A 25,789-nucleotide genomic window follows, 5' to 3' on the forward strand; every position below is an offset into this window, starting at 1 on the left:
ACTGCCATACTGGATCAGAACAAAGGTCCATCTAGCCAAGTATCCTGTCTCCAACAGTGGCTAGTATCAGAGCTTCAGAGGGAATGTACAGAACCGGGCATTTGGAGTTTTCCACCCTTTCTTCCCTCCTTGCTTCTGGTAGTGAGCAGTTTAGGGTCACCCTGAGCATGGAATTGCATCTCTGACCATTTTGGCTAATAGGCATTGATGGGCCTATCCTTCAGGAACTTACCTTGTTTGGTTTTGAAGCCAGTTGTACTTTTGGCTGTCACAACATCCCGTGGGCAGGAGTTCCACAGATTAATTGTGCTTTGTGTGGAAAAAGTACTACTTCTTGTTTGTATTAAACCTAATGCCTATTAATTTCATCAGGTGACCCCTGTTTATTGTATTGTAGGAAAGGGCAAATAACACTTCTCTAGTCACTTTTTCCACACCAGTCATGATTTTATAGACCTCTATCAGATCCCCACTTTAGTCTCTTTTCTAAATTGAACAGCCCTAATATTTTTAGTGTCTCCTCATATGGAAGCCATTCTGTATCTTTGATCAGCTTTGTTGCCCTTTTCTGAACTTTTTCCAATTCCACTATATCCTTTTTGAGATGGGGTGACCAGAACTTGATACACTATTCAAGTGGGGGCACACCATGGATTTATGATTAGATTGTCACATCTTTGAGATGGGGACTGGTACACTGTGTTTCTACAGCAGCTAATGAGGGACTCTCTGCTGATTGGAACCCCTTGGTGCAATTGTAATATAAAAATAATAAATATCTAGAAAGTTTAAATAGTAGAAAGAGGCTCAGTATAACTGTGTATAAACAGTTGTTGCTGAGAGTAGAACAATAGTTCTGCCATCACAAAGCCAATAATGATTATATTTATTTTTGAAACCTAGAGAAAAGGAAAACCACTTGACCTTTCTATCACTAAAGGGCTCTGACAGAGATGAGGGAATCATGAATCCGTAACAGAGCATGAACTCAATTCCTTTATTCAGTGGTAGATGTTTCAACAGCAACACAGGATCATAATTTTACTTTTACCATAGTGTACAGGCCTATGACAGCAGAAAGGTAAGCCTATTATAGAATCATAGAAGATTAGGGTTGGAAGAGACCATAACGAGGTCATCTAGTTCAACTCCCTGCTCAAAGCAGGACCAACACCAACTAAAGCATCCCATCCAGGGCTTTGTCAAGCTGGGCCTTAAAAACCTTGAAGGATGGAGATTCCACACCTCCCTAGGTAACCCATTCCAGTGCTTCACCACCCTCCAAGTGAAATAGTGTTTCCTAATATCCAACCTAGACCTCCCCCACTGCAACTTGAGACTATTGCTCTTTCTTCTGTCATCTGCCACCACTGAGAACAGCCTAGTTCCATCCTCTTTGGAACCCCACATGAGGTAGTTGAAGGCTGCGATCAAATCCCCCCTCACTCTTCTCTTCTGTAGACTAAACAAGCCCATTTCCCTCAGCCTCTCCTCGTAAGTCATGTGCCCCAGCCCCCTAATAATTTTCATTGCCCTCTGCTGGACTCTCTCCAATTTGTCCACATCCTTTCGGTACTAGGGGGCCCAAAACTGGATGCCATACTCCAGATGTGGCCTCACCAGTGCTGAATAGAGGGGAATAATCACTTCCCTTGATCTGCTGGCAATGCTCCTACTAATGAGGCTCAATATGCCGTTTACTTTCTAGGCAACAAGGGCACACTGCTGACTCATATCCAGCTTCTCATCCACTGTAATCCCCAGGTCCTTTTCTGCAGAACTACTGCGTAGCCAGTTAGTCCCCAGCCTGTAGCGGTGCACGGGACTCTTCCATCTTAAGTGCAGGACTCTGCACTTGTCCTTGTTGAACCTCATCAGATTTCTTTTGGCCCAGTCCTCCAATTTGTCTAGGTCACTCTGGACCCTATCCCTACCCTCCTGTGTATCTCTCTCTCCCCTCATCTTTGTGTCATCCGTGAACTTGCTGAGGGTGCAATCTATCCCATCATCCAGATCATTAATAAAGATGTTGAACAAAACCGGCCCCAGGACCGACCCCTGTGGCACTCTTCTTGATACCGGCTGCCAACTAGACATTGAGCTGTTGATCGCTACCCATTGACCTCGACAATCTACCAGCTTTCTATCCACCTTATAGTCCATTCATCCAATCCATACTTTTTTAACTTGCTAACAAGTTATGGTTGAAGAGGTGCCAAAACAAAGCCTTAACTTTGCTGAAGGATTTAAGCCTCCAACTTATTGAATATTATGTGCATCCAACTGTCCATGTTTGAAACAGATTCATTCCACAAACATTTGAATGCTTCCAAAAAGAGTTACCCCTTTTCGTGGGGTGAATTCGTTCCATTCCATGTGTGTCAGAGAAAAGAAGAAAACTTACCAAAACCTCTTATCTCCTTTAGTGCAGAACACAACCACTGAATACACTCATTTTTTGTCTCTTTAAACTTCTTCCCCTTTGTTCATCCACCTGATTAGCAATCTGAAATCACGGAAAAGCTTCCTAGCTGCAACAGAACTGCTTAAAACATAACCGACACCTACACAACTGGAAATGTAGTGCACATGTCTCAAAATACTCAGCGAGGATGTTAAAATGCACGGTGATGTTGCAGAATGCCTTCCTGCATGTGAGGAGAGGGATTGGTCGACCTGGAGATATTTAAATCACCTCTGAATAACAGTTGGCAGGTCAAAAAGCCAATATGCAGAAGTGGAGCTATTCCAACAATCCAGACACATGTTAGCAGTAAAACACAAACCATGGAACTCCGTTGGTCTGCCAGCTCCTGGAGGAATTGTGCACCATGGAAGATCTCACCAGGGCTATAGACTGAACAAGGGCAAGTTTCCGTAGTGTAGTGGTTATCACGTTCGCCTAACACGTGAAAGGTCCCCGGTTCGAAACCTGGCGGAAACAGTTTGCCAATTCTGAAAGATACTCAGGTCCTCCTGAGATTTGTTGAGTGCCCAAAGCTACCAATGAAGTTGGAATTCAAAGTATTTGTGATTGGACACCAAATTAATAATTGGTAGCACCAATGTCTGACTCTTGTTTTATGGGGGGAGGGATAGCTCAGTGGTTTGAGCATTGGCCTGCTAAACCCAGGGTTGTGAGTTCAATCCTTGAGGGGGCCATTTGGGATCAGGGGGCAAAAATTGGGGATTGGTCCTGCTTTGAGCAGGGGGTTGGACTAGATGACCTCCTGAGGTCCCTTTCAACCCTGATATTCTATGATTCTATGAACCATATATCATGTGCCCAACACTGGAAAAATCTACAGTTGTGGTGGAAGAACACAAGCAGATGTAAGTATATGCACAATAGACTGATATACCCCTGTCTACTTTCACCTACACTATGTGAAGCTATACCTCTCTTGGACTGTTTCCTTGGGAAAGCAGGAGGTGCTGTAGAAATATATGTGCTTGGTACAGGTGCCAGTAGGGGAAGGGCATATATACACAGGCCTGAGTGATACTGTTTTGCTGCAGGCTGAAAAACTAGCATAATTGAAAATGCCAGGGCTTAAAGTAGTCTCAAAGAAATGCTGAATCTATCATTGCCCAAAGAGACAATTTAATTAATATAGCAAAATGTTGGAGCTTGTTTAAACACGTAATATTTTTTTCTTCCTGTGAAGGGGGCAGGGAAGGATTTTTAATATTAGATAACAGAAATAGAAGGTATAGCAAATTGAAATTATTTGGATTTGCCAATGTGAATGCACTGCAGGACTATTCCAGCAACATTAGAAGCCAAGTAAGTATGGAACCAGAATGGCTAGACACCAGTGTCTGAATTGGTGCTTCCCTGCTGGCTGTAGATCATATTACCCCTTCTTCAAGTATCAGTCAAAACCAAAAGTCAATGAGATGTACTTGCAAACCAAAATAGAATTGCAAATGGAATTTTTGTTTATTTGTGAACCTGCGTGTTCCCCACATGCCCTCCTCTGGACACATCTTTCCTAAAGCGTGGTGCCCAGAATTGGACAAAATACTCCAGCTGTGGCCTCACCAATGCTGACTAGAAGAGGACAACTATCTCCCATTCCTTACATACAGCTGTTAATACACCCAATATTAATCTTTTCCACAGCTGTGGAATTTTCAATTTGTGATCCAATATAAGCCCCATATCCCAGTATTACCACCTAGCCACTTATTCCCCATCTTGTAGTTGTGTACATGATTCTTCCTTCCTAAGTGAAGTGAATGTGAGCTGACAAAAGAAAAGGAGAGTGAAAGAAATAGAATTCAGAAAAAGTGGCAGAGAATGAAAATCACTGACATACAACTTCTACCACGTTTCACTTACAAAGATTCCAATGATGTCAAAGCATTTTTAAAAGATGGAGATCATCCCCATTTAGATTTTTTTCTTTTCCCCTTCATTAAGTAAATTCTTGTGGCTAGGACACTAATTAGTTCTATTAAGGGAACTTTGGAATAGTACTAATACTGTGTGTTCATGTAATATGTAGGGATTCAGGGCCCTAGCAATGGATTATAGCAAATAGAAATATTTGGGATCTACCCATCTTTGGGCCCGAACCTGAAGGATATTGAGGATGGGAACTGTCCTGCCTGGACATTAGTTTTCATGAATTTGTAAGAGTTAGCTATCCTTGTCCAAAACTTTTCTAGCCTTCTGTCCTATTGTACAGTTGGATGCCTGGCCATCCCATTTTTCTGTAAATTAATTCCTGTACATATAAAAGTGTGTAAAGTGTTTTGGCACAAATGGTGTTACATAAAGACATTTGCCTACAGTTCTTGTTCACAAGTTGCATTAAAAAAAAAATTGTGTTTTTACTACTAACCTCTTTGTGCATAAACTAAAATTAATTTCTTAGGATACTAAGGAAACTCATATTTAAGGCAGTCTTACAGTGCAATGCAAAACCAGACACCCTCAGGTATTCAAAATACTGATATGTTTAAGTCTAAAGCAGCCTCAACTTATGTCTTTATGGAAGACCTTTAAAAGCAATACATAAATAGGATTTTTTCTGTATTATATGATGTATTGATATAGCCTGAAAGGGGTGGTTTTTTTTTTTCAGTTGAAGTGGGATAACGGATCCATGTCTAAGACATCCAAGAGGTCCTACAAAAGTAATGAAGACAAGAGATGACGTGCCTAATATTTCTAAAATAAAAATAAGCAGAGCACACCCACAAAAATTTAAGTCTTCAATATAATAAAGTAAAAAAAGTACACTTTTTAAAAAACCCATTACAGGTCACCTTTAACATTCTTTAATGTAGTCTCTGGTGGGCGATACCTCTCACCCACACACTAAGAAGGGGAGAGAGTGAGACAACTGATCTGCATTTCTAATGCGTAAGTGAAAAATTTCATTCCAAATTACTGCCTGCAAAGTGACATGTCAATTAATGTTGTACTAAGACTTAAAATAAAAGAATCTTTCAGGTGAGCTGGTTAACACACATACTAAAACTGTTTGTCAAACTGCTAAATGTGTAAAAGAATCTTGTCACACTGTTTTCTGAATCAGATTCCATTCAAGTGGCACATTTGTGAACAAAGGGAGTTTTCTACAGAGAAATTTAGCATTTGCTAATGTTTCCTGATACATAATCTCTGAAACTGCCAAAATAAAATTTAATTGAACACAGAGATAAAGGACAAAAATATGCATTTTCTAGTCAAGCAAGTATTTGTTAGCATGTCCTTTTTTCTGACAAGTTAAAGCTAAAACAGTTGCTTTAGTAATGTTTAAGATGTAATATTATAAATATTGCAGTAACATCTACAGCACTTGACTTGCGTAACACGGTTGTAGGCCCCACTCATGGCTTAATCCTGTGAAGTGGTGCAAAGCTCCTAGAGGCAAGCTTCCGCTGACATCAACAGAGTTTAGGGTGCTCAGCAGCATGCAGGATCAGATCTTTTAGGAATAACTGTGTATCAAGTGCTTATTAAATAATTGATAGTGTAGGCTTAATAAAACTTTGTTAGTGTCCCCCAAAAGATTGTTCTAAGTGTCTTTCTTCCCCTTTGAAATATGAGGAAGGTCAAGTCTTGTCTTTCTTGGTGGAGGGCTCTTAGAGATCTCAAATGTGTGCAGGAACATGCAGCCCTGAATTGAAGAATAGGTGTTGAGCTCAGAGAGCTGTCATTCATTATTCCACGAGTTTTAATTAGTAGTGCTGGCACTTGATGTTAATCTTACATCAGCCACAGGAGTATTCAAGAATAGTCCATGTGAATTTCTAAAGTGAACAAAACTTGAAGGTGAATTTTCTTTCTAGACACTGCAAAAATAAGCAGAAGCTTGTTGTTCTTTTACAAGTCATTTAGATCAATTTCCTCATCTGTGGGAAAAGCACAGCCAATATTTCTATGCAGAAGATAGACTATTCCGAGGACACATACCATGCACAAATCTTCACAAGTCCACCAGAATAGAAATCTGGAACGGTTGCATTACTTGTTTTCTGTTGTGCCTATTTCCAATGTACAGCTTGATATTCTTCCCAAGCCATCCCCAGAAGGTAATGTAACAATCTCACCCAATTTAAAGATTTGATAAATTATAGTAACTAGAATGTTACAATGTACATATAAAATCGTGTTAGCTGCTTGACAGTCTAAGAAGAGACTGTTTAAAAAAAACCTGTGAAGGAGAAAATGTCAAGTTGTATCAATGTGAATCATATACAGTAAGTTATTTTTAGCAAAATGACTGAAGCCTGAGTTTAGATACCTCTGTATATCCTTTTATTTCATGATGGGACACAAGGACAGGAGGAATTGATCAATTTGAAACATGGAGGGTTTTTTTTGGTACTTGCATTAGTTCTCAGTACCAGTACGTGTCGTGGCAAAATATAGTTAAATACAATTTTGCAAGAAAATCTGTGGTTTCACCTATCCTAGCTGATGTCACTGCAACTCAAAAATCACACCTAGAAAGAAATTCAAGAGCAAAGGTTCTCAACTTTTTCCTACAATAGGACCCCTGCAGATCCCCCCTTCCATCTAATATGGGAAGGGTGCGGTGGTCATAAGACACAGGTTGACAACCTCACACCCTAATCAATCATAGGATCACACAAGGAGGGCAAGTGTCTTTTGAGTCCTTTAAAACTCTAGGGGAATGCTCTAACATCAACGCTCAGCTTCAAATATTGGAAAGTGACAGGTTCTGAAGGCAGGGAGGACATAGGCTTGGACTATGTTTTGATCTCACAGGTTAGGAGAAGCTGGTCAGACTTATCTTGAGAATGAGATGCTTTCCTGGTGAGAAAGAATGCTTTTTGCTTTTATGATGTTTAGTGGAGGCAGTTAGGTAGTGTAGGAGGTGGCTGCAGCACTCACCTAGGGAGAAGTAAAATTTTCCAAGGGTGTTACTGCAACACAGTCCACATAGAAACCAGAAAAAGATGTTTTCCTGGTAGCAGAATGGAACCTGTTTGTTGGGGCCCTTGGATGTACTCAAGCACACAATTGGGCTGAACTGAGTATGATCTGGCACTCTTAAAAACACAATATCCTTGCCATAATATCTTTTAATGTAATATTTTTGTAAACAGCACTAATCAAATTGTTTGGTTACAGTTGCAACGTGATCTCCATATGACAGCTACAAAATTATCCCATTCTTTCTGATTTGAAATAGCACTGTAAACTGTCAATTTTATCCCCAAACCTGTCATATATGCTAGCCGCTCAGTCACTGGCTAGCACCACTAAGTACTCCTAAGCCTTGCTCCTTTCTCTTGCACACAAACTTGATTCTTTTGTTGGGTCACTATTTCAGGACTTCCCTGGGTGAAGGTCTATGGCTACATAATTATGAAATGCAAGTCAGTGTGCTGTGGGAACTGCTTGCAGAAGAGACTTGGATAAAACTGTAGAGGTTCCAACTACAGCATACAATCCAGTTACATGAAACTATCCATCATCCTCTGAGTGCGTTATACTGGTGTTAATACAATATTCAGAGCCCTAATATAAATGTTTTATTTAAAGACAAGTAAAAAAAAGTGTGCACAAATACAGGAAATGATTACACAGTATAATGTTCAAAACAGTGTTCTAGGTGAAGCAGAAAAATACAGTAGCAACAGTATTCAACTAGAAGAGCACCCAGAGTCCAATTTGTATACAGAAATGAGGTTACTCCACAAACACATGATCCTGATGTAGACAGTTTATCTTTACAAGATATAATAACCTACTGTACTTGACTGTCCATGCCTGATTTCCCTGCTGAATATGCTAAGACAGCCTCTACACATTTAACAACTTAAAAAAAATTAACAGTTAATGTCATGGCACTTAGAGTTTAGAAGAGAAAGTAAAAAATAGACTTGCAGTGACAATTGTTTAAAATATTTACCACTTTTTTTGTTAACTAAGTTGATACTAAAACAGAAGGCAGATCTTAAGGTTAAAATACATAAATAAAAAATGCGTAACTTCTGTAACATTATCTATAAAAAAGTTTTTGCATGAAGCACAAAAACTTCAAAGTAAGAATTCCATTCATCTTTATGTGCATGATGAAAATCTGAAAATGCACTTCCTATATGAAACTGTTTTCCACTGAATATCCTATGAATTTGAGTCACTGTACAGAGTCCAGTCCATTCCTCATGGATAGCAGCCTCCGAGTTTAATACCAACAAATTCCAGACTTCTATACAGATGACGACTTTACAAGTCAAAGGCTAAATACTTCAAGATTATCCCAAATTTAACTTGTGTAGTGGAAAAAAACCTTTAAGATTTAAATAGATTAAAGCCTAAAGAGCAGCTTCTGATTTTAAGGGCCCAACTTGAGACATCTTACAGGAGCATTATTTTCATGAGACTAGGGGGGCCAGGCTCAGTACTTCCCAAAAGTTGAGGCACCCAAAACAGCTTGTCAGTTTTGAAAATGTAGCCTAATATATTTTTTAAAAGATTAGTCTTACAATGTATCTTGTAAACAAAAGTGAGCTAGGTACTGTACTATGGGCATGAACCACGTAGTGTCAACCTCTCTCATTAAAGCTACTAAGTCAGTGTATGAAACAGTTTAAGTGTACAAATGAAGGTAATTCACATCACCAAGACTGAAATTATAGTGTCAATGCACTATAGCTTTCAAGGGAAAACAGCAGCAGAGGGGAAGCTCATTAACCTTAGGTAACTCTTGCTAAAGGCTTGTCTACATGGCACTTGCAACTATATCAATGCAAACTAGGTACCTTTTAGAGCACACCAGCAGGGTGTACACAGTACAGAATATTAGTGCACTCTACAAATCCCACCCCCTGATGTGCTTTGCCAGCACAGTGTAGACAAGCCCTAAGGTATGTTGTGTTTTCAGAATAGTGTTCTATTAACTCTGCTTTTACTAAACTTAGCAGTTTAGCTTAAGCCTTTTATAGGAGAATTTATATAGATTTGACTGTCTCTTAATATCCCTTTTACTTAAAAATGTTTTAAAACCAAGCATAAAATATATTTGGCATCTCTTCAGCCAATAGATCCCTCAAAGATTTAAAAAAAAAAAAAAGTTTGAATATTTAGGTATCCATAAGGACATTTATAAGAATCACACTTCCGGTCAAGTCACTTCTTGTTTAAATTATTTCCATTTATTCCAATTTTTCTGCCAGTTAGTTTAAGTCCATTGTGGACACCTAAGATTTGGAAGAGCTTATTCATAATTGAAAAACACCAAAAAAGTTCAGGAGAGTCACTGTGGCTAGCCCTTCCACTTTTCAGATACTGGATTACATGAATAAAAAACATGCACTCTTTTTTCCACTGGGAAGAGTGAACACTTTTCCAACAGCATGGCAATAAGATTCTATTAATTTTACTGTCTTCTCCTTAGCTAGGCTGTAGCTATAATATAACCATTTCAGATCTACCAAAACTTAAGGAATAAATAACATGAGGTCCTACATTCTTGAATATTAGCTGCCAATTTCTGCTAAAAAGAATTCTCTGTGCAGATTTTTTTCCTTTAAAAAAAGTATGAAGTGAGTTCCACTCACTTAAACTGACACTTTACATCACTTACAGCCCTTGCTGAAAGGGAGAGGCTTGGAAAGGCACTCACTTTTCACATAGCAAAGTGTGAGTGTGAGTGTGAGTGTGAGTGTGAGTGAGAGAGAGATTATATATATATATATACCCCCAGTTATCAATCAGAAGTAGCTCAGGAGTGGAATCTATTCATTCAATTACACGAGCATAATCTTCTCTTGGAACAGAATCAATGTTCCCTAGTCCAAGAAAGCAGCCACTCTCCTTCACTCTACCCATTTTAAAGAACTGCTGTCCTACTGTCATTTGAGTGTATGGGGGCAACACTACAGCTTCAACTGTAAACCTGAAAAGGTCAGTGTACATAACAAGGTTGGAGAGAGGCTTTAGAAGTTACCAGGGCTAAAGTCTTGTCAGTCTTGCTGTTAAAATGCAAGTATATAATGGCTTTTAATGCTGTTTCATTATGTGCCCTAATGCAACACATGCTCTTAAAGCAGTAAGAAGATTTTTCCTTAAGCAGACAGCTACATTACTTACAGCAGTTTAAACAGAAAAATCGCTAGCTGAGAGTTAGCAACCAATGGCTGCTTCTATATTAAAATTAGACTTTGGCAAGATTGTTGGAAGATTAACATTTCAAAAAATTTCTGCAGCCTAACACAAAGTTCAGCATGATACCAAGTTGTAACAACCAAGATTAAAAATCTGACTCCACAGCTGGTGGCAAGGGTAAAATGTTTTTCATTTGATGCAAGTGCAACCAAATGGCAATTTGTTTATCCATGCAGAAAACAAGTGATAGGTGCAATATATGGCACAGTCCAGAAACGAAAGATCAGACACATTCCTCAGCTGACATCAAAAGAGGATTAATATATTCAAAGCCTTCAAATTCAGATTGGTCAATCTTCTTCACAATATCACTGTTAAAATAAAAACTAGTTAGTATCTTGAGTTAACACAAAATTGCTACTTGCAATATTACTCAACTAAGAGTATCAAAGTTATATAAAAAGGATGAGGAAACTAAACCATAAAGAGTTGGTCTTAAACTTTAGAACCCTAAGGAGGGCTTTCTTCTGTAGTCCTCTGAGGAACAGGAGTCAAGAAATTGCAGGGAAGCAAGCAACGAACAGGTGCATAAGAGAACAGGCAACAGCCCTGTTCTGGTCTTCATCCAGGCACCAAAGTAGGCCCAGCCACTCCATCTCAGTGCAGCAAAATCCTCACACAAACTTATTTCTCTGCCAGCCTCTAAACACAAAGAGACTTCTGGCTTCATACCACATTCTGCCCTCCCCATGGCTCCTGCTGTCTCTGCTCTTTACCAAAGAGAGATAGGGGCTGAACACTCCATACAGATTTCAGACTAGCAGCTGTGTTAGTCTGTATCCGCAAAAAGAAAAGGAGGACTTGTGGCACCATAGAGACCAACCAATTTATTTGAGCATAAGCTTTTGAGAGCTACAGCTCACTTTATCGGATGCATTCAGTGGAAAATACAGTGGGGAGATTTTCCACTGAATCCATCCGATGAAGTGAGCTGTAGCTCTCAAAAAAATTTGTTAGTTTCTAAGGTGCCACAAGTCCTCCTTTTCTTACTGCATACAGAGGTAGGAGGCTGGCTCCATTTATGAGAGCTGACTTGGCTTCTCCTGTCTTTAGGTCCTCCTGGCACAGCACTCTCTACAGGTCTGTTAGGTTAAACCCTTCTAGAATGGATGGTGTCTTAAAAAAATTAAGAAATTAGTTACTACTCCTCTCAGTGTATCTTCACTCAACTATCTCAAGCAAGATACTTATTTACAATAAGTGAGGGTATGGAACATTTGTATCGGCTGGTAGTGCTTACAAGTTATTCATGCATAATGTTCCAAAGTTATTTCATTAAATACTATAGAAAGCCCTCAAGCTCCTAAAATAAAGAGAGCAGTCTGGTTTAGGCTGATTACTAAGGGTGGAGTACAGGAGTCTACGGCAGAGCGATCGGGGATCGATTTATCGCATCTACACTAGACTCGATAAATCAATCCAATAGATTGATAGCTACCCGCCAATCCGGCGGGTAGTGTAGATGTACCCTTAAGACTGCAGCGTCCCAAGAAATCAAATGATGAAATTAAAACCCCCAAATCTTGGTTAAAGATCTACCAGACTGCAAATATGGCGTGTGTTCATAAGCACCAACTCAGAGGGTGCTCCGGGATTAAAGCACCACCGGGGGAAAAACAGTGGGTGTTGAGCAGCCCCCCCCCCCCCCCATCAGCTCCCTCCCTGCCCACTCAGTGTTTGCCACCTGCCAGCAGGTCCTGCTGATCAGTGCCTCCCACACCCTCCCCACCACAATCAGCTGTTTCACAGCGTGCAGGAGGTTTTGAGAGGGATGGGGAGGAGTGAGGGAGAGACGTGCTGGGGGAGGGGGCAGGGCCTTGGAAGAAGGGGTGGTGTGGGGGCAGGGTCGGGAGCAGAGCTAAGGGTCAAGCAAGACCCAGCACACTGAAAAATCAAACACCTGTGCTTGTGTTAGCAAAAGGTCTCTTCGAAGAGGATACCCTCAAGCCTCCACCTCCAAAAGAGCACTCATTGACTGTCTCCATAAAAATTTTAAACACTTTGAGAGCATCTTTTTCACTCCCAAAGTTTTTGTAATGATTTTGGTGTAAAATTCGGTTCACTTTTTCCAAGTCTAGAGAGAACCACACTGAATGGAAGTTCCCACACCCTAGCAGCAGACTGCAATAAAAACCCTGTAGGTACATCTTTTATAAAGCCAATCAAACTGATCTTGCACCATTATAATTTACTAACTTTTTTAAAAAAGGTTTTGTTAAGTTTGAGTTACTTACTCGTCATCTGGAGTGAGCTGGACAGGTTCATTAGTGAACTGGGAATCAAAGTTATCCAGACCAAATTCACCTGATATATTTGGTTTAAATGGAGGAACCACCTGTTTTTGTTCCATCTAGAAATAATTTAAAGTATGTATGAGTAACAGCCTATCAGACAGATTACATTTATGTTTAAAAAAGGACTGAGTTCTGAAAACATTACTTAAATTTCTCATGTCTCTTACAAATATTCCAGCAAATTAATTAAATAAATTAATATGATTAGTGTGTAAAAGGGTTAATGGAATCTACGTCCTCTCTTTACAGAATAGTTTAAAACAGTTAAAAAATATTAGGCATCCCTTTTAACCTTCAGTTAAGACAAACTTTCAGAGTTATACTGCACATACCAGAAGAAACAAACCCATCAGTGTTTACATACCAGATCCCAATCAACATTGCGGAAGAATGGATGTCCCTGAATATCTGCAAATCCTGTTTGAGGATGGCAGCCTAAACGCTCCTTTGGATCCTATGGAAAACCGAAAATGTTTCAAAGTGAAAAATTATTTGGAGAATGTGTGACCTCGAGCATAAAAGGCTAAAGTTACTCGTAGATTTCATAAGACACACTAATGTCAAAGCTGCAAGTGTATTAGGCTAACGCACTGGCCAAAGTAGCCCTATTCTCAAATTTAAATCTGCAACTGTTTTACTCTGCCTTCAGAAACAGGAAGAATTGCCTAATATATGCTGTAATTCAGTTACAAGCTTCTGTATTTGGTTATATGCCCCCCCCCCCCCTTTTAGTTAAAATGTGCAAATATCAAAATATATTGCATGCTTGAGACCTATACTGGCGAGGTCACAACTGGATTTAATATGGGAATTTTCATAGGTGGAGAACATCTGACAATCCCAGGCAACCCCATTAGAAGACCCCAAGTTGAACCTGGGGCAAACGGTTGGGGTGCAGAAAGGGGTGAAGGGTGAAAGCTCTAAGAGAGAGTTTGGGTGCAGGAGAGAGCTCTGGGCTGGGGCAGTGTATTGGGGTGCAAGAGGGGGTGCGGGCTCTGGGAGGAGGGGTCAGGGCTGGGGCTTAGGGTGCTGGCTCCGGGAGGGGCTCAGGGCTGGGGTGCAGGAGGGGGCTTGGGGTGCTGGCTCTGGGAGGGGGCTCAGGGATGGGGGTTGGTGTGCGGCCTCCTGCCGGGTAACACTTATCTCCAGTGGCTCCTAGTTGGCAGTGAGTGCAGCGAGGCTAAGGTAGGCTCCCTGCCTACCCCTGCCCCATGCCTCTCCCGGAAGGGGCCCAACGTGCTCCTGCAGCACCTAGAGGGGAGGGGGCACATGGCTCTGCACACTGCCCCTCTCTGCAAGCACCGCCCCCCGCAGCTCTCCCAGCCAATGAGAGCTGCGGGGGCAGTGCTTGCAAGCAGGAGCAGCGTGCAGAGAGAGACCCCTGCCCCCGGGACTGCGCTGGCCACTTTTAGGAGCAGCATGGGGTTGGGGTAGGCAGGGCGTCTGCCTTAGTGGCAGCCACACTGCGCCACCGGAGAACGCGATTGACAGAGATCCTCTAGGATCAACCTGTTGATCGTGATTGACCAGTTGGTGACCACTGCTGTAACACACGTTTAACTTATTGAAAAAGTTGATAAGCATTTGCCGCCAGTTCATGTCAATTTTCCAAGCAAAATTTAATGTCTTTGGTATTTAAAAATAAATGACATGGTCTTTGTCATCACATTTGAAAGGGAAGTTTGTCAAGCCCAGAAACTTGCATTCAAGACCTTCACTAACTAACATGGGGGGAGACATTTTGTTCTGAAATAAGAAGTCTTAAGTGATCTCTCAGAAGTTCCCTTCTGAAATATTCTGGCCATATTGTTTCAATGCAAAATTCCACACGCATTAAGTCCACCTACTTCCAATCATTCAGAATGATTATGATCTAGCAGACCATAAGTACCACAGAATTTCAGAAGTGATGTTTCAAAAATTATGGTAAAAGTATCTGTTTCCTCAATGCCTGGTTAATATGACTATTCTGTGCATTTCTAGATCTTTTATTTTGTGTTTTACCCATTAGGTCTGAATATTTACAAAGTTTCAGGTTTTTTAAACAGTTTAAAAAAAAAATCAGCCAAATGTAGGTCAGTTCCATCTATTAAGAATTCTGCTTTAGAACAGGCTTAGACCTTGTCTGCAGAGCTTCAGCTCAGAGGCAATTTTAATTTCAGTTATATCCTCGTAAGTGTAAGTTGACAATGGGAGCTCTTGAAAAACCTTAGTTCAAATATAGGGCTTTAGATCTTACCTTGTTAAGAAAACTTTTTAGAACACTTGCTGCTTTAACAGAAAGGGATCGTGGAATACGGATTTGTTTTTCCAAAATGACTAGAAGAATCGAGAATTTAAGACATCAGAACTTCGTATGGTTAAAGTTTCTTTTCTTTGTAAAAGAGTGTTTTGTAGAGACAACAAAAACCACTAAATAAAGTGGATGCCGCTTAATAGCAACACTAATATAAACAACTTCCTGTTAACAGCAACATTTTGTCAGGAACCAATCCCATCCCATTAACTAATGTTAAGGATACTGGCAATGGCAAGCCACTTACTGATTTTTTTTTTTGGGGGGGGGGGGGGGGGACATAGCCACAGGCAGGTTTGTGGGGCTGCAGCCAGGAAGGAAACACTGGACAATGCCTTTCCTGGCTGCAACCCCAAAAACCTGTGTGCAGCTGGTGCTGCCATGTACCAGCGCTTCCTTTCGTGGCTGCAGTCCCACAAACCTGTTTGTGCTCAGGGACTGCACAGGAGGTAAGGGGCAGAGACGCCTGCATCCACACCCAATGGGGGAAACCCTGCTAGAGACCCAGTGCTGCGGACTGGGAGAGGAGGCTGTCGGCAGGACAGCAGTGGAGATTGGTACTGTGCAGTTCAGTGGTCCTCCAGCACCCCCACTGCTGCCCTGGCCACAGTTTTCCCTCCTCAGGGGGGGCCCTGGCATCTGAGCTGCACCCATCCTCCCCACAGATAGATTTGCAGGGCTGCAGCCAGGTAAGGCACTTTCCAGTACTTTCAGCTGCAGCCCTACAAACCTAACTTTTGCTTTTTGGCAACTGCCAGATAATGGTAACTTTTTGCTGTCAGCCAAAGGATTGCCAATAAGCAGAATCTATTGTACGTTAAAACCTCACCACTACTCACCTTGAAAGAGATAATCTTCTGTGTTCTGATCAGGGTTATCGGAGCTTCCAACAATATCAAATGGGGATCTGCCAGCCATCATTTCAAACATAAGTACACCTAATGCCCACCAGTCAACGCTGAAGCCTAGGATTTAAAAAAAAATCAGAATAAGCACTATTTTATCAGGGAGGACTTAATTTTAATAAGTATCAATGCTAACTATATGAAGAACAAGATATATTTTACAAATGAATAATTGGACGTCTTGATAGTCAGAAAGGCATGCAATGGTTAAGTTATGACCTAAAAACTACTGTACATTTAAGGTGGGCATGACAATGGGAACAGAAGTCCTCTGGTTCATTATGTGCAGGATGGAAGGCAGTACTCAGGAAGGAGATGGAATGGAGACTTAAAAGGTTGGTGCTGGAACCTTAAAGATTAGGTTCTCAACTTTAAGTAGTAATGTTAGTATTTAAGGGGGAATAAAAAACTCTCAGCCTCAGCTGTGTATTAACAGCATTTTTTGGTGGAAGGTTACACAGATATTTGTGTCAAACACTGCAACAAACAACAATGGTTATTTAGGCAGGTGACATCACATATTCTATTGTTCACTGCTGAAGACAGGGATCAATTAACAGTTCTAGTATCTTGATTCTCCTCAAGGCTGGGACTGCTATAAAGATAGCCTGCTTAGCCTGGGGAGAATCTGGCAGAAAAGAGGAAGGGTCTTGTGTCACTGAAAATTAAGCATACCTAACAAGACAATACTAAGCCATCTCCCTCCTCTGGAAGGAAGGCAACTGTGATAGGTTATAGGGTGAGCCTCAGGCTTTTGCCAAAAACATAAGATGCAAGTAATGCAATGTTCCAGAAATGTCTGCGACTAGCAAAATACCCTTTTGTATTAGTATAACTATAAAAGTGGCCAAGTTAATCCTGAAAGAGAAAAAAGTGTTACACCTACAATAGAACTTGTACATACTGTGTTTGTATAAATTTTAATAGCTATTAAAGGTCACTAGATACATTTTACTTAGGTTTATATGGATAAAGCATTTTAAAATGCTTAAGTACCTGTTTACTTTATAGTATCTGTGACCCAATACTTAGGTTTATAAGAGAGCTACAGTGAAAAAGGGAGCAAATGATCAAGTTCTAAGCTAACAAATGCTTTACCACTGAGACAGGAGAGAGGCAAATTTATCTTGGACCCCGAGAAGAATGATTCTTTACCTTAGAAGGAAGATGAATAAGACGAGACGTGACGAAAATACATAATGAATAGTATAGAGACAGGAGATTAGGAGTTTGTTCCTTGTCTCATGACACAAGAGAACATTCTATGAAATTAAAGGGTAGCAAATTCAAAACGGAATTCCCCCCTTCCCCCCACAAAATGCATAACTAAACCATGGAATTCTGTCCCAGAACGTCATTGAGGCCAAGAATTTAACAAGATTGAAAAAGGGACTAACTGGACATTTATATGGATAACAATCCAGAGTTATAATAGCTAATGTTAATAAACTGTGGAAGATATTAAAACCTCATACTTCAGGGTTTAATGCTAATTATAAGGGATTAAACCACTAGCTAACGGGGGGGTGGGGGGGTGGGAAAGAGCGCGGAGACTATTCCGCATCTGCCTAAAATGAGATATCTTGCCTCTTCCTGTGAAACATCTAGTGCCGACTACTGCTGGAAACAAGATGCTGGATCATAGGTCTGATCTAGTATGGTGATTCTTATTTTCTTCCACAAATCATTTTACAAGGAAGTTAACAGAAATGCATTACAGCTCAAGTATTTTATGATGCAGCACTGAAATAAATCAAATTACCATAATCTTCTCCTCGCAAAATCTCAGGAGCAATATAGTTGGGAGTTCCACAGAAAGTGCTGGTTGTGTCTCCAGGCCTTAATCCTTCCTAAAAAAAGGAAAGGAAAAACAGAGGGGAAAGTTTTATACCATTTGCTAAAAATTACTTCTGTTTACTATATAAAACAACTATACTTTGTGTAGTGACCCATACCAAAATAAGTTACTAGACTTATATAGTGCTTTGTATGCAGATTACATGCATTTCTTCGATAAAAATAGATCTGTATGCAGAGTGTACAGTGCACTAAGAAAAGCTCTGTCTTCATTGCACCTGTCACTGTTTTCTAATAATGGTCAAAGAATGAAATTAAATATTCCCTTTCTAAAACACTAGATGTTTAAGTTACAAAAACACTATGTTGAATGCATTAAAAAACCAAATCATGTTTTAGGCAACACTATCTTAATTACCAGTCAGAAATGTGTGTTTAAGGTATAATGGATTGCAGTGCTTTCCCATGACATGCAAGGCACCACACAGATCTAAAACAATTTAAAGCAATTGCAGTGTCAGTGGAAATCTGGCTTCATCTAACCTAAAAAGCTAAAAACCACAAAATGACAGACAACACAATTCAGAGAAGCTTCTGTTCCTATTACTAGCCAACATGACTGATCCCAACAATGAAGGTCAGAGGTTAAGCCCAGGACAGGTAGAAGATGTTGAAGTATGGCTGAGGGAAAGTAACGAGTTTTTTTTTGTTTGTTTTTAAAGCATTTAAAACAGACTCCAGATTCCTATCCCAAACCTTTGTTTGCAGAAGTGGTGTATCACAATTGGTTGCATCAAAATGGTGGGAAATCGTAGACGTGACGTTCCTGACCACACCACCATTGAATTCAGAATTTTGACTGTTTTAAAAACACCTGCACTGTTCTCCAGCCAGTTCTGCAACAGTGTGCTTTTAGCACATTTGTCTTGATTTGGGTGGCACTAACAGCCTACTGCCTGAACAAGTAAATAGAAAAGTACTGGTATCCAAGGGCTGATACAGCAGAGTGGCAGATCTAACTAGTTAATAGACTGGGAACTATGTTTTGTTTCAGAAAGTGTGAGCATTTTTACCTTTAATGAATAACTGTATGGCATTAAGTCATAGCATGTTGGGTTTCACTTCATAAAGCCCTTTTTTCCCCCAAGGAAAAACAACAAAAAGGAAAAAAGTAGTGTTTTTTCAGGATTTTGAAAGCAACAGCTCTGATTGCCATGTCCAGATTTCTGTCCAATAGATTGAAGCACAATCCTCTGGTCAATGACATATGGATAGGGTGTTTTTTGCTGCCATGGCTATTTGGGCATCCAATAACCTTAAGGAAAGACCCTAAGACTGAAAACTTGCTTCTCTATACATTAAATAGACCCACTACAGAAAGAGACATTCCCCATAAACAATGATTAGGCAGCCAAAAAACACTTTTTTATAAACTGCCATGGATTTGGAATGACAAAATGCTTAAAAGCTTTTAACACTATGTTTAAGACAATGTAGTTCTTACTCCTCCCTGAAAAACACACACACTGAGCCCAGCTTAAGTGGCACATATGCAGAGCTCCATTCCTGGCCTTTAATAAGATAGCTGAAACTTGAATGCTCTACCCTGTAAAACTGAAGCACCTGAAAAGCACAAATAAAACTTTCTGAGATGAGGATCCAGTTTAGGGGAATGGACCCAGAATGGTGGTCAATGAGGAAATTCTAATTGCCAATCATTTTAATTGAATGAGTGAATTCATGCAAGCAGACGCAGACTTTCAATCCTAAGCATTTTATAAGAACATCATTTAAATCAGAAGTAAACTAGACCATTTTGAAAGCTGAATTCCACACACAAGTTGTGATTGTATTTCCCTGGCAAGCATCTGCTATGCAACTTATTTTTCTCCAGTGCCCAACAACCAGCTTACAACTGAAAAGTGCACAACAAGCAAAGACAAGTTCATGTTTCAGTATTACATCCACAGCATGAAAGTGGACAATGCTATTTTGGAAAGGGGAGAGTAACGCAGTCTTTAAGAAACATGCTGATATTCCTTACATGACCTATTTTCCGTGGCTATTTTTAGGATGAGACCTCTCTCTCCCCTCAGTGTCTGAAAGAATTGTTATCCTCATTCTGTAGCCCAAGCATACCTTACTGTCTGCTTTGCCTGTAAGCGAAGTAGTGCCTTAATTTTTTTCCCTGGAATTATCTTCAGTCTGGTCTGAATATTTAACTCCTCTGGAAGATGTGGGGAAAAACTAAGCAAGGCAGTTCTCTTGTGGTGCGGAAGCAACGCTCAGCAGCCCAGTGATGACCATTTTAGAAAAGGCCTTGCTCCTAACCTGCCTCCGAGACAGGTATCAAAAGGCTGTTCCTTCTGTTTGGGCTGGGGCATGCTGGGATATGGGAGAGGCGGCCAAGGCCCTTTATAGAACTGGACTTCTTTCCCATTCTCAGAAGACTGAGTGGACACATCTCCTGGCTAGGAGACACAGGAAGCTGTTACTCCCATCTGCGTGTACATAGAATTAATGTGTTCGGGTTCATCTGTTTAAAGTAACACAAGGCTGAAACATTCACAGCCAGAGAGTTGGGGTAATACGCTCATTTTGTGTTTTTCCATTTTCAGTTTATTATTTTATCCTGCTACATTCTGCGATTAGCTTTAGATCCCAATATACAGTGGATTGTAGGCAGGAGTGTTTACACATCTGAGTAGTTCAGCATTTCTTGTTCTTCCTTCCTCCTTTTAATTTCAGATGGGATAAAGCCTTTTGTTTCCACATGAGCTGTATATAAGTTGATAACAGACTTAGTCAGTTAATAAGCTACCATAAGTTACAAGGTACCCAAGCAAGAAGTTTCACATTTTATCTATTTGGAAATAATTCTCCCTCACCTTGCACATGCCATAGTCTGTGAGTTTTATGTGCCCCTCAGAATCCAGTAACACATTGTCCAGTTTCAAGTCTCTGTAGATTATCCCTCGCTCATGAAGATAGTTCAATGCTAGACTGATTTCTGCAGAATAAAACCTAGAATGAAGTAAGATACATTGATGACACAAGGTCCCTCAGTTTTTCAAAACAGATTTACAACTACAGCATAATAAATAGTGCAGCAATAAAGTGTCCTTCGTGTAATTCTACTCTGAAAACCAATACTGTTTATTCAGTCATAGATGCTTATAAGTGCAAAAGTACGTTCACTGCTGATAGCCCTGCAGAGCCAATACATCTAAGAGAGAATAGGATTCTATTCCTTTTTGCACATCAGAATTGTTCACCAACTTCATGCTGCAGTGACAAAGTCTGACCTCAGTCACACTTGTGACCCCACTGAAGCTGCACAGATGTAAATTGGGGCTGAAGAATTTTCTTAGTAGTGATGATACATAAATAGAAAGAACTCAGTTGAACCCTCAGATCACAGAAGTAGTTTGCAGAGATGGAAGTTAGGAAGGTTTATATATACATACACACACACACACACACACCCCTCTTTATTTAACTGTTATCAATATACAATCTATATGGTACACTGTTAAACTGGGAGGGTGTACTGAGTGGGACCCACTGGGGTCAGTTCTGGGTCTGGTACTATTCAATATTTTCATTAGTGACTTGGATAATAAGGTGGAGAGTACACACGTAACATCTGAAGATTATATGAAGCTGGGAGCAGTTGCTAGCAGTTTGGAGGACAGGATTAGAATTCAAAATGACATTGACAAATAGAGAATTGATCCGAAATAAGTAAGATGAAATTCAATAAAGACAGGTGCAATGTACTTCACATAGAAAGGGGAAAAAAAAAATCAAATGCACAACTACAAAATGGGGAATAACTGGCTAGGTGATAGTACTGTGAAAAGGATCTGAGAATCAGTGCATCACAAACTGAATGAGAGTCAACAACGTGATGCAGTTGCAGAAAAGGCTAATATTCAGGGGTTTAAGAGACAAAGTAATTGTCACGCTCCACTTGGAACTGATGAGGTCTTACCTGCACTACTGTGTCCAATTCTGGGCATCACACTTTAGGAGTGATGTGGACAAATTGGAGAGAGCCCAGAGCAGAGCAAAAAACCGATAAGGTTTAGACAAATCTGATGTAAGAGAGGAGGTTAAAAAATGGGTATGTTTAGTCTTGAGAAAAGAAACACAAAGGGGGAGTGGATGATAGCTCTTAACATATTTGAAGACTGTTACAAAGACGACGATGATTGACTGTTCTCAGTGTCCACTGAAGATAGGACAAGTAGTAATTGAGATTGAGGTTAGATATTAGGGAAAACTATGTAATTTTAAAATTAGTTAAGCACTGGAATAGGTTTCCAAGGGAGGTTGTGAAATCCCCATCTTTGGAGGTTTTTAAGAACAGGCTGGACAAACAGATGTGATCTAGGTTTACTGGGTCCTGCCTCAGCATAGGGGGCTGGACTAGATGACCTCTCAAGGTCCTTTTCAGCACTACATTTCTCCAATTCTATTCTCTGTAATTTAAAATTACAAAGTCACTCTTTAGACTTCAGGGTGATTCTAGTGTGAACAGGACTTCTGGTTAATATTACGGTCTTTATTCTGAATTTAAAAGGTATCTGTAGCTTAAAGCACTAAAAATTAAATAGCTACTTATAGGCACTCATCTAACAGAAAAAGTAGAATTTTTTTTGACAAATATCGCCATCTCTTAGCTCCTTTCCATTTGGAGGATACAAGAGTTGGGAGGCCAGTGTCAACAAACTTTGCACTGCTGCATCATGTCAGAAACAGATTTCATGCGAACAATATTCTCTCAGATTAAACATACCTGGCATGCTCCTCGGGCAGTTTCCTCTGCCGCTGCATATGAAACATTAAATCACCTCCATTTACGTACTCTATCACAAAAAATAATCTGAAACACACAAAGGTATATTAATGCAAAAATTGATTGTTTCAACTTTTCATTTGATCTTTTTTACCCTCACAGTTCTTGGAGCTTGATAACTTCTGAACAGAAGGACTGAAAGGGTCTAGCAAGGATTCTCCTTCTCTCTCTCTCTCAGAATATGGATTAGAATGGATTACTCCCATTCCAACATCTTATGTTCATGTCTCCATATTTCAGGGCCTCTCTCAACAGCCAAACAAACAGAATTTGTCCTGGGGCTTCCTTTATTACTAAAGGAAGGTAATTAACTCTTCCCATTCTCCCAAACCACCAGGATTTCTAACTTTCTTTAACAACATTTATAGGTGTTATACAAAAACAATTCTATAGATTCCAAGGCCAGAAGGGAACATTGTGAGCATCCAGTCTGACCTCCTGTAGAGCGTTCCCAAAGTAATTCCTTTTGAATTAAGAATCCTACCACTGAACAATCAATGCTCTGTCTGAACTACCCACGCCCAATTGTGAATGGTTCCCAAATCGACCTCTATACACCCAATCCCACCATTTAGTCCAGCTGTGCCTCTCATTGCCTGACACATCTCAAAAGTTATCACAAACTTTAAAGCTGAACTTATGTTTCCTCATGATTTCCATCACTGACAACCCAACTATCCTTCATTTATCCAGTGTTGTATTTGACTTCTCACTCATATATCCAGTCTCCGACAAGGTCCCTCTAATACAACATAAACAAAATGCAATTTTCTCACTATCCTTGCTGCTTAAGCCATCTTGGCCATCTTTTGCCTTTATTATTTTTAACCTTCTCTCTCATATCCAAGCTATCAAATACCACTACTAAAGTAATCTCTCCTGCCACCTCACCACTCCTTTTTGAGTTCCTTCATTCATTTCCTATTTAACAGCATCATATTCAAGCTCCTTTCCCTCTTCGAGGCCCCATGTAACATCATCATCCCCCCCCCACACATTACATCTGTTCTCATTTCTTCATACTCCCTCTCATTCTCTATGTTCCTACTTCTTTTCTCCCATATTGGGCTTTTTCTTCTATCATACTGTCTCCTATGCTTAGGACAGTTTCCTTCTTCAAGGAAGGAAACATCCCTCCTTCAAATTCCCTTCTTCTCAGAATCCTTTTGTTTACAAAACACCACAGACATTTATGGTGCTATAGTTTTTAGTAATTATTCTGCATTCAGTATTTGGATAGCCCTTTGGGATACCTACCAGTATGAAAAATATCATGAAGTGTCAAATAGTTTCTGACCTTACCTGCTTTCTGTCTGGAAGCAAGAGTGTAGTCCAACAAGGAAAGGATGATTTGAAGCCTGTTCAAAGACGTGTTTTTCCGTCTGTACCCAATCAATATCCTATTTATAAAAACATCGCAAGCTTAGAAAACAATGTTCTTCTTTGCATTTCTTAGGTCAAATACTATTTAAAACTGTATCAGTCAGACACACTGAAATGTTTACATCTTGCATCTAGTTTCAGGATAAATTAAGACAGACTTGTATCAATTTACCTCCATGACAAACTTGCAGCCTTATGCATAATATATAGTGTGATTATAGTAAGGTTGAAAATCTAGTTCTTACGGGTACTGTGTGCAAGTTCTTTCTAAATGAAGTATTATTTAGTCCACTGATAGAAACATTGCTTACCTCATCATCATTAACTAGTTCTTTTTTCACAACCTTCATTGCATAAATGCGTTCAGTTTTCTTTAATCGAACCAGTAGCACTTTAGCATAACTACCTCTTCCTATAACTCGGAGCAGATCAAAATCTTGAAGGCCCAGACTGGAGGAAGGTTTGCCACTTTCTCTAATACTCATCGCCTATAAATAAAGATTTTAAACACAACTAAGCAACCTTGCCATTATAATAATATATTGGTAACTGCAGATTTTTTTTTTTTTTAATATTGGGGGTTCAAATAGCTTATTTACTGTGCTGCAGCAGTAATAAAAAGGGGGGTGGGGGGATAATTATTAAAGAACAGCTTTGTAGATTAAAATGCTTAATCTCTCCTTTCAGTTTCATATTGAAGTTTTTCCTGCATATTGAATTCTGTGTCTAAACACAAACTTTGTGTAGACTAACTTGAGTTTGCACATGAGATAAATTAGGTAATCTGTATGTAGGTCGCTTTGTACTAAGATTTTAAAGTTAGTACTGATATACGTTTCCAGACCTTTGAATAGTTAGGTGTACTGCTCTAAAACACTTTACCTCTTTTTCTTCACCAACATGGTCCAAGCTCTCATGACTAGAAGGATTATATGGAATCACTAAAAGAACAAGCAAAAAAAATGAAGGTGTTCACTCTATTAAATGAAAGACAGACAGATATTCTCTATTTTTTAAACTTCCGTGCACAAAAATAGAGGATTACAGTGTAGCAGAAAAGATTTCAGCAAATATTCTAAGAAAAATAGAGTATATTGATTTAAAAGTTGGTTTACCAGCTAAAAAGCTTTGGACACTATTTCACCACCACATTGTTAAAGAATCTCTCATTCATAATTAATACAAGACTCCAAGTTAAAAATTTGAATCTCTAAAACATAGGGTAGCTTGCATTATCTGGGCTGATCTCATGCAGTGATTTCTGAAGACAGAGAATGGTAAAGAGAGAAAAAGATGGAGCATCTGTTAAATTCTGGTTTTACTGGTAAGAATAGTGACTAGATCCAAGTTTGAAAGTGAAGATTACTATTCCTACTTAGATACCCCTCCAACTTGATTTTTGTATAAAAGACATTGCCATGATGCTAACTACTAGTTAACTTTATTCTCTCTCTATTTTTGTAGAAATCAAATCACACCCACCACATTCTTTTGAAGAGCTACCCTATTTACAGAGAGGTGTAAACCTAAAACATGGGGAAATATTTGTTCTCCATCTTTAAACTTTTGATTTGAACAGCAGGATAGGAGATTAAG

The 25,789-nt window shown here is 39.7% G+C and overlaps 1 protein-coding gene across 3 annotated transcripts in view; it reads right to left on the bottom strand.

Annotated features, from left to right (window-relative positions):
- Positions 1 to 7,548: 7,548 nt before the first annotated feature.
- The window catches only part of PRKCI (protein kinase C iota), a 44,490-nt gene continuing 26,249 nt past the window's right edge, over positions 7,549 to 25,789 (bottom strand). For all 3 annotated transcript variants that reach the window (XM_084639435.1, XM_084639437.1, XM_084639436.1), the window contains exons 8-18: positions 25,076 to 25,134; positions 24,505 to 24,681; positions 24,113 to 24,210; positions 22,751 to 22,837; positions 20,838 to 20,973; positions 17,915 to 18,002; positions 16,087 to 16,212; positions 15,191 to 15,270; positions 13,316 to 13,405; positions 12,892 to 13,007; positions 7,549 to 10,968 (exon numbers count right to left, since the gene is read on the bottom strand). In XM_084639435.1, the coding sequence (XP_084495561.1) occupies positions 10,881 to 10,968; positions 12,892 to 13,007; positions 13,316 to 13,405; positions 15,191 to 15,270; positions 16,087 to 16,212; positions 17,915 to 18,002; positions 20,838 to 20,973; positions 22,751 to 22,837; positions 24,113 to 24,210; positions 24,505 to 24,681; positions 25,076 to 25,134 (1,145 nt within the window). In that variant the 3' untranslated portion in view covers positions 7,549 to 10,880. The remainder of the gene's footprint in view (positions 10,969 to 12,891; positions 13,008 to 13,315; positions 13,406 to 15,190; positions 15,271 to 16,086; positions 16,213 to 17,914; positions 18,003 to 20,837; positions 20,974 to 22,750; positions 22,838 to 24,112; positions 24,211 to 24,504; positions 24,682 to 25,075; positions 25,135 to 25,789) is intronic.

The sequence above is a fragment of the Lepidochelys olivacea genome, assembly GCF_965140295.1.
Source record: "Lepidochelys olivacea isolate rLepOli2 genome assembly, chromosome: 9".
Lineage (NCBI taxonomy): Eukaryota > Metazoa > Chordata > Testudines > Cheloniidae > Lepidochelys > Lepidochelys olivacea.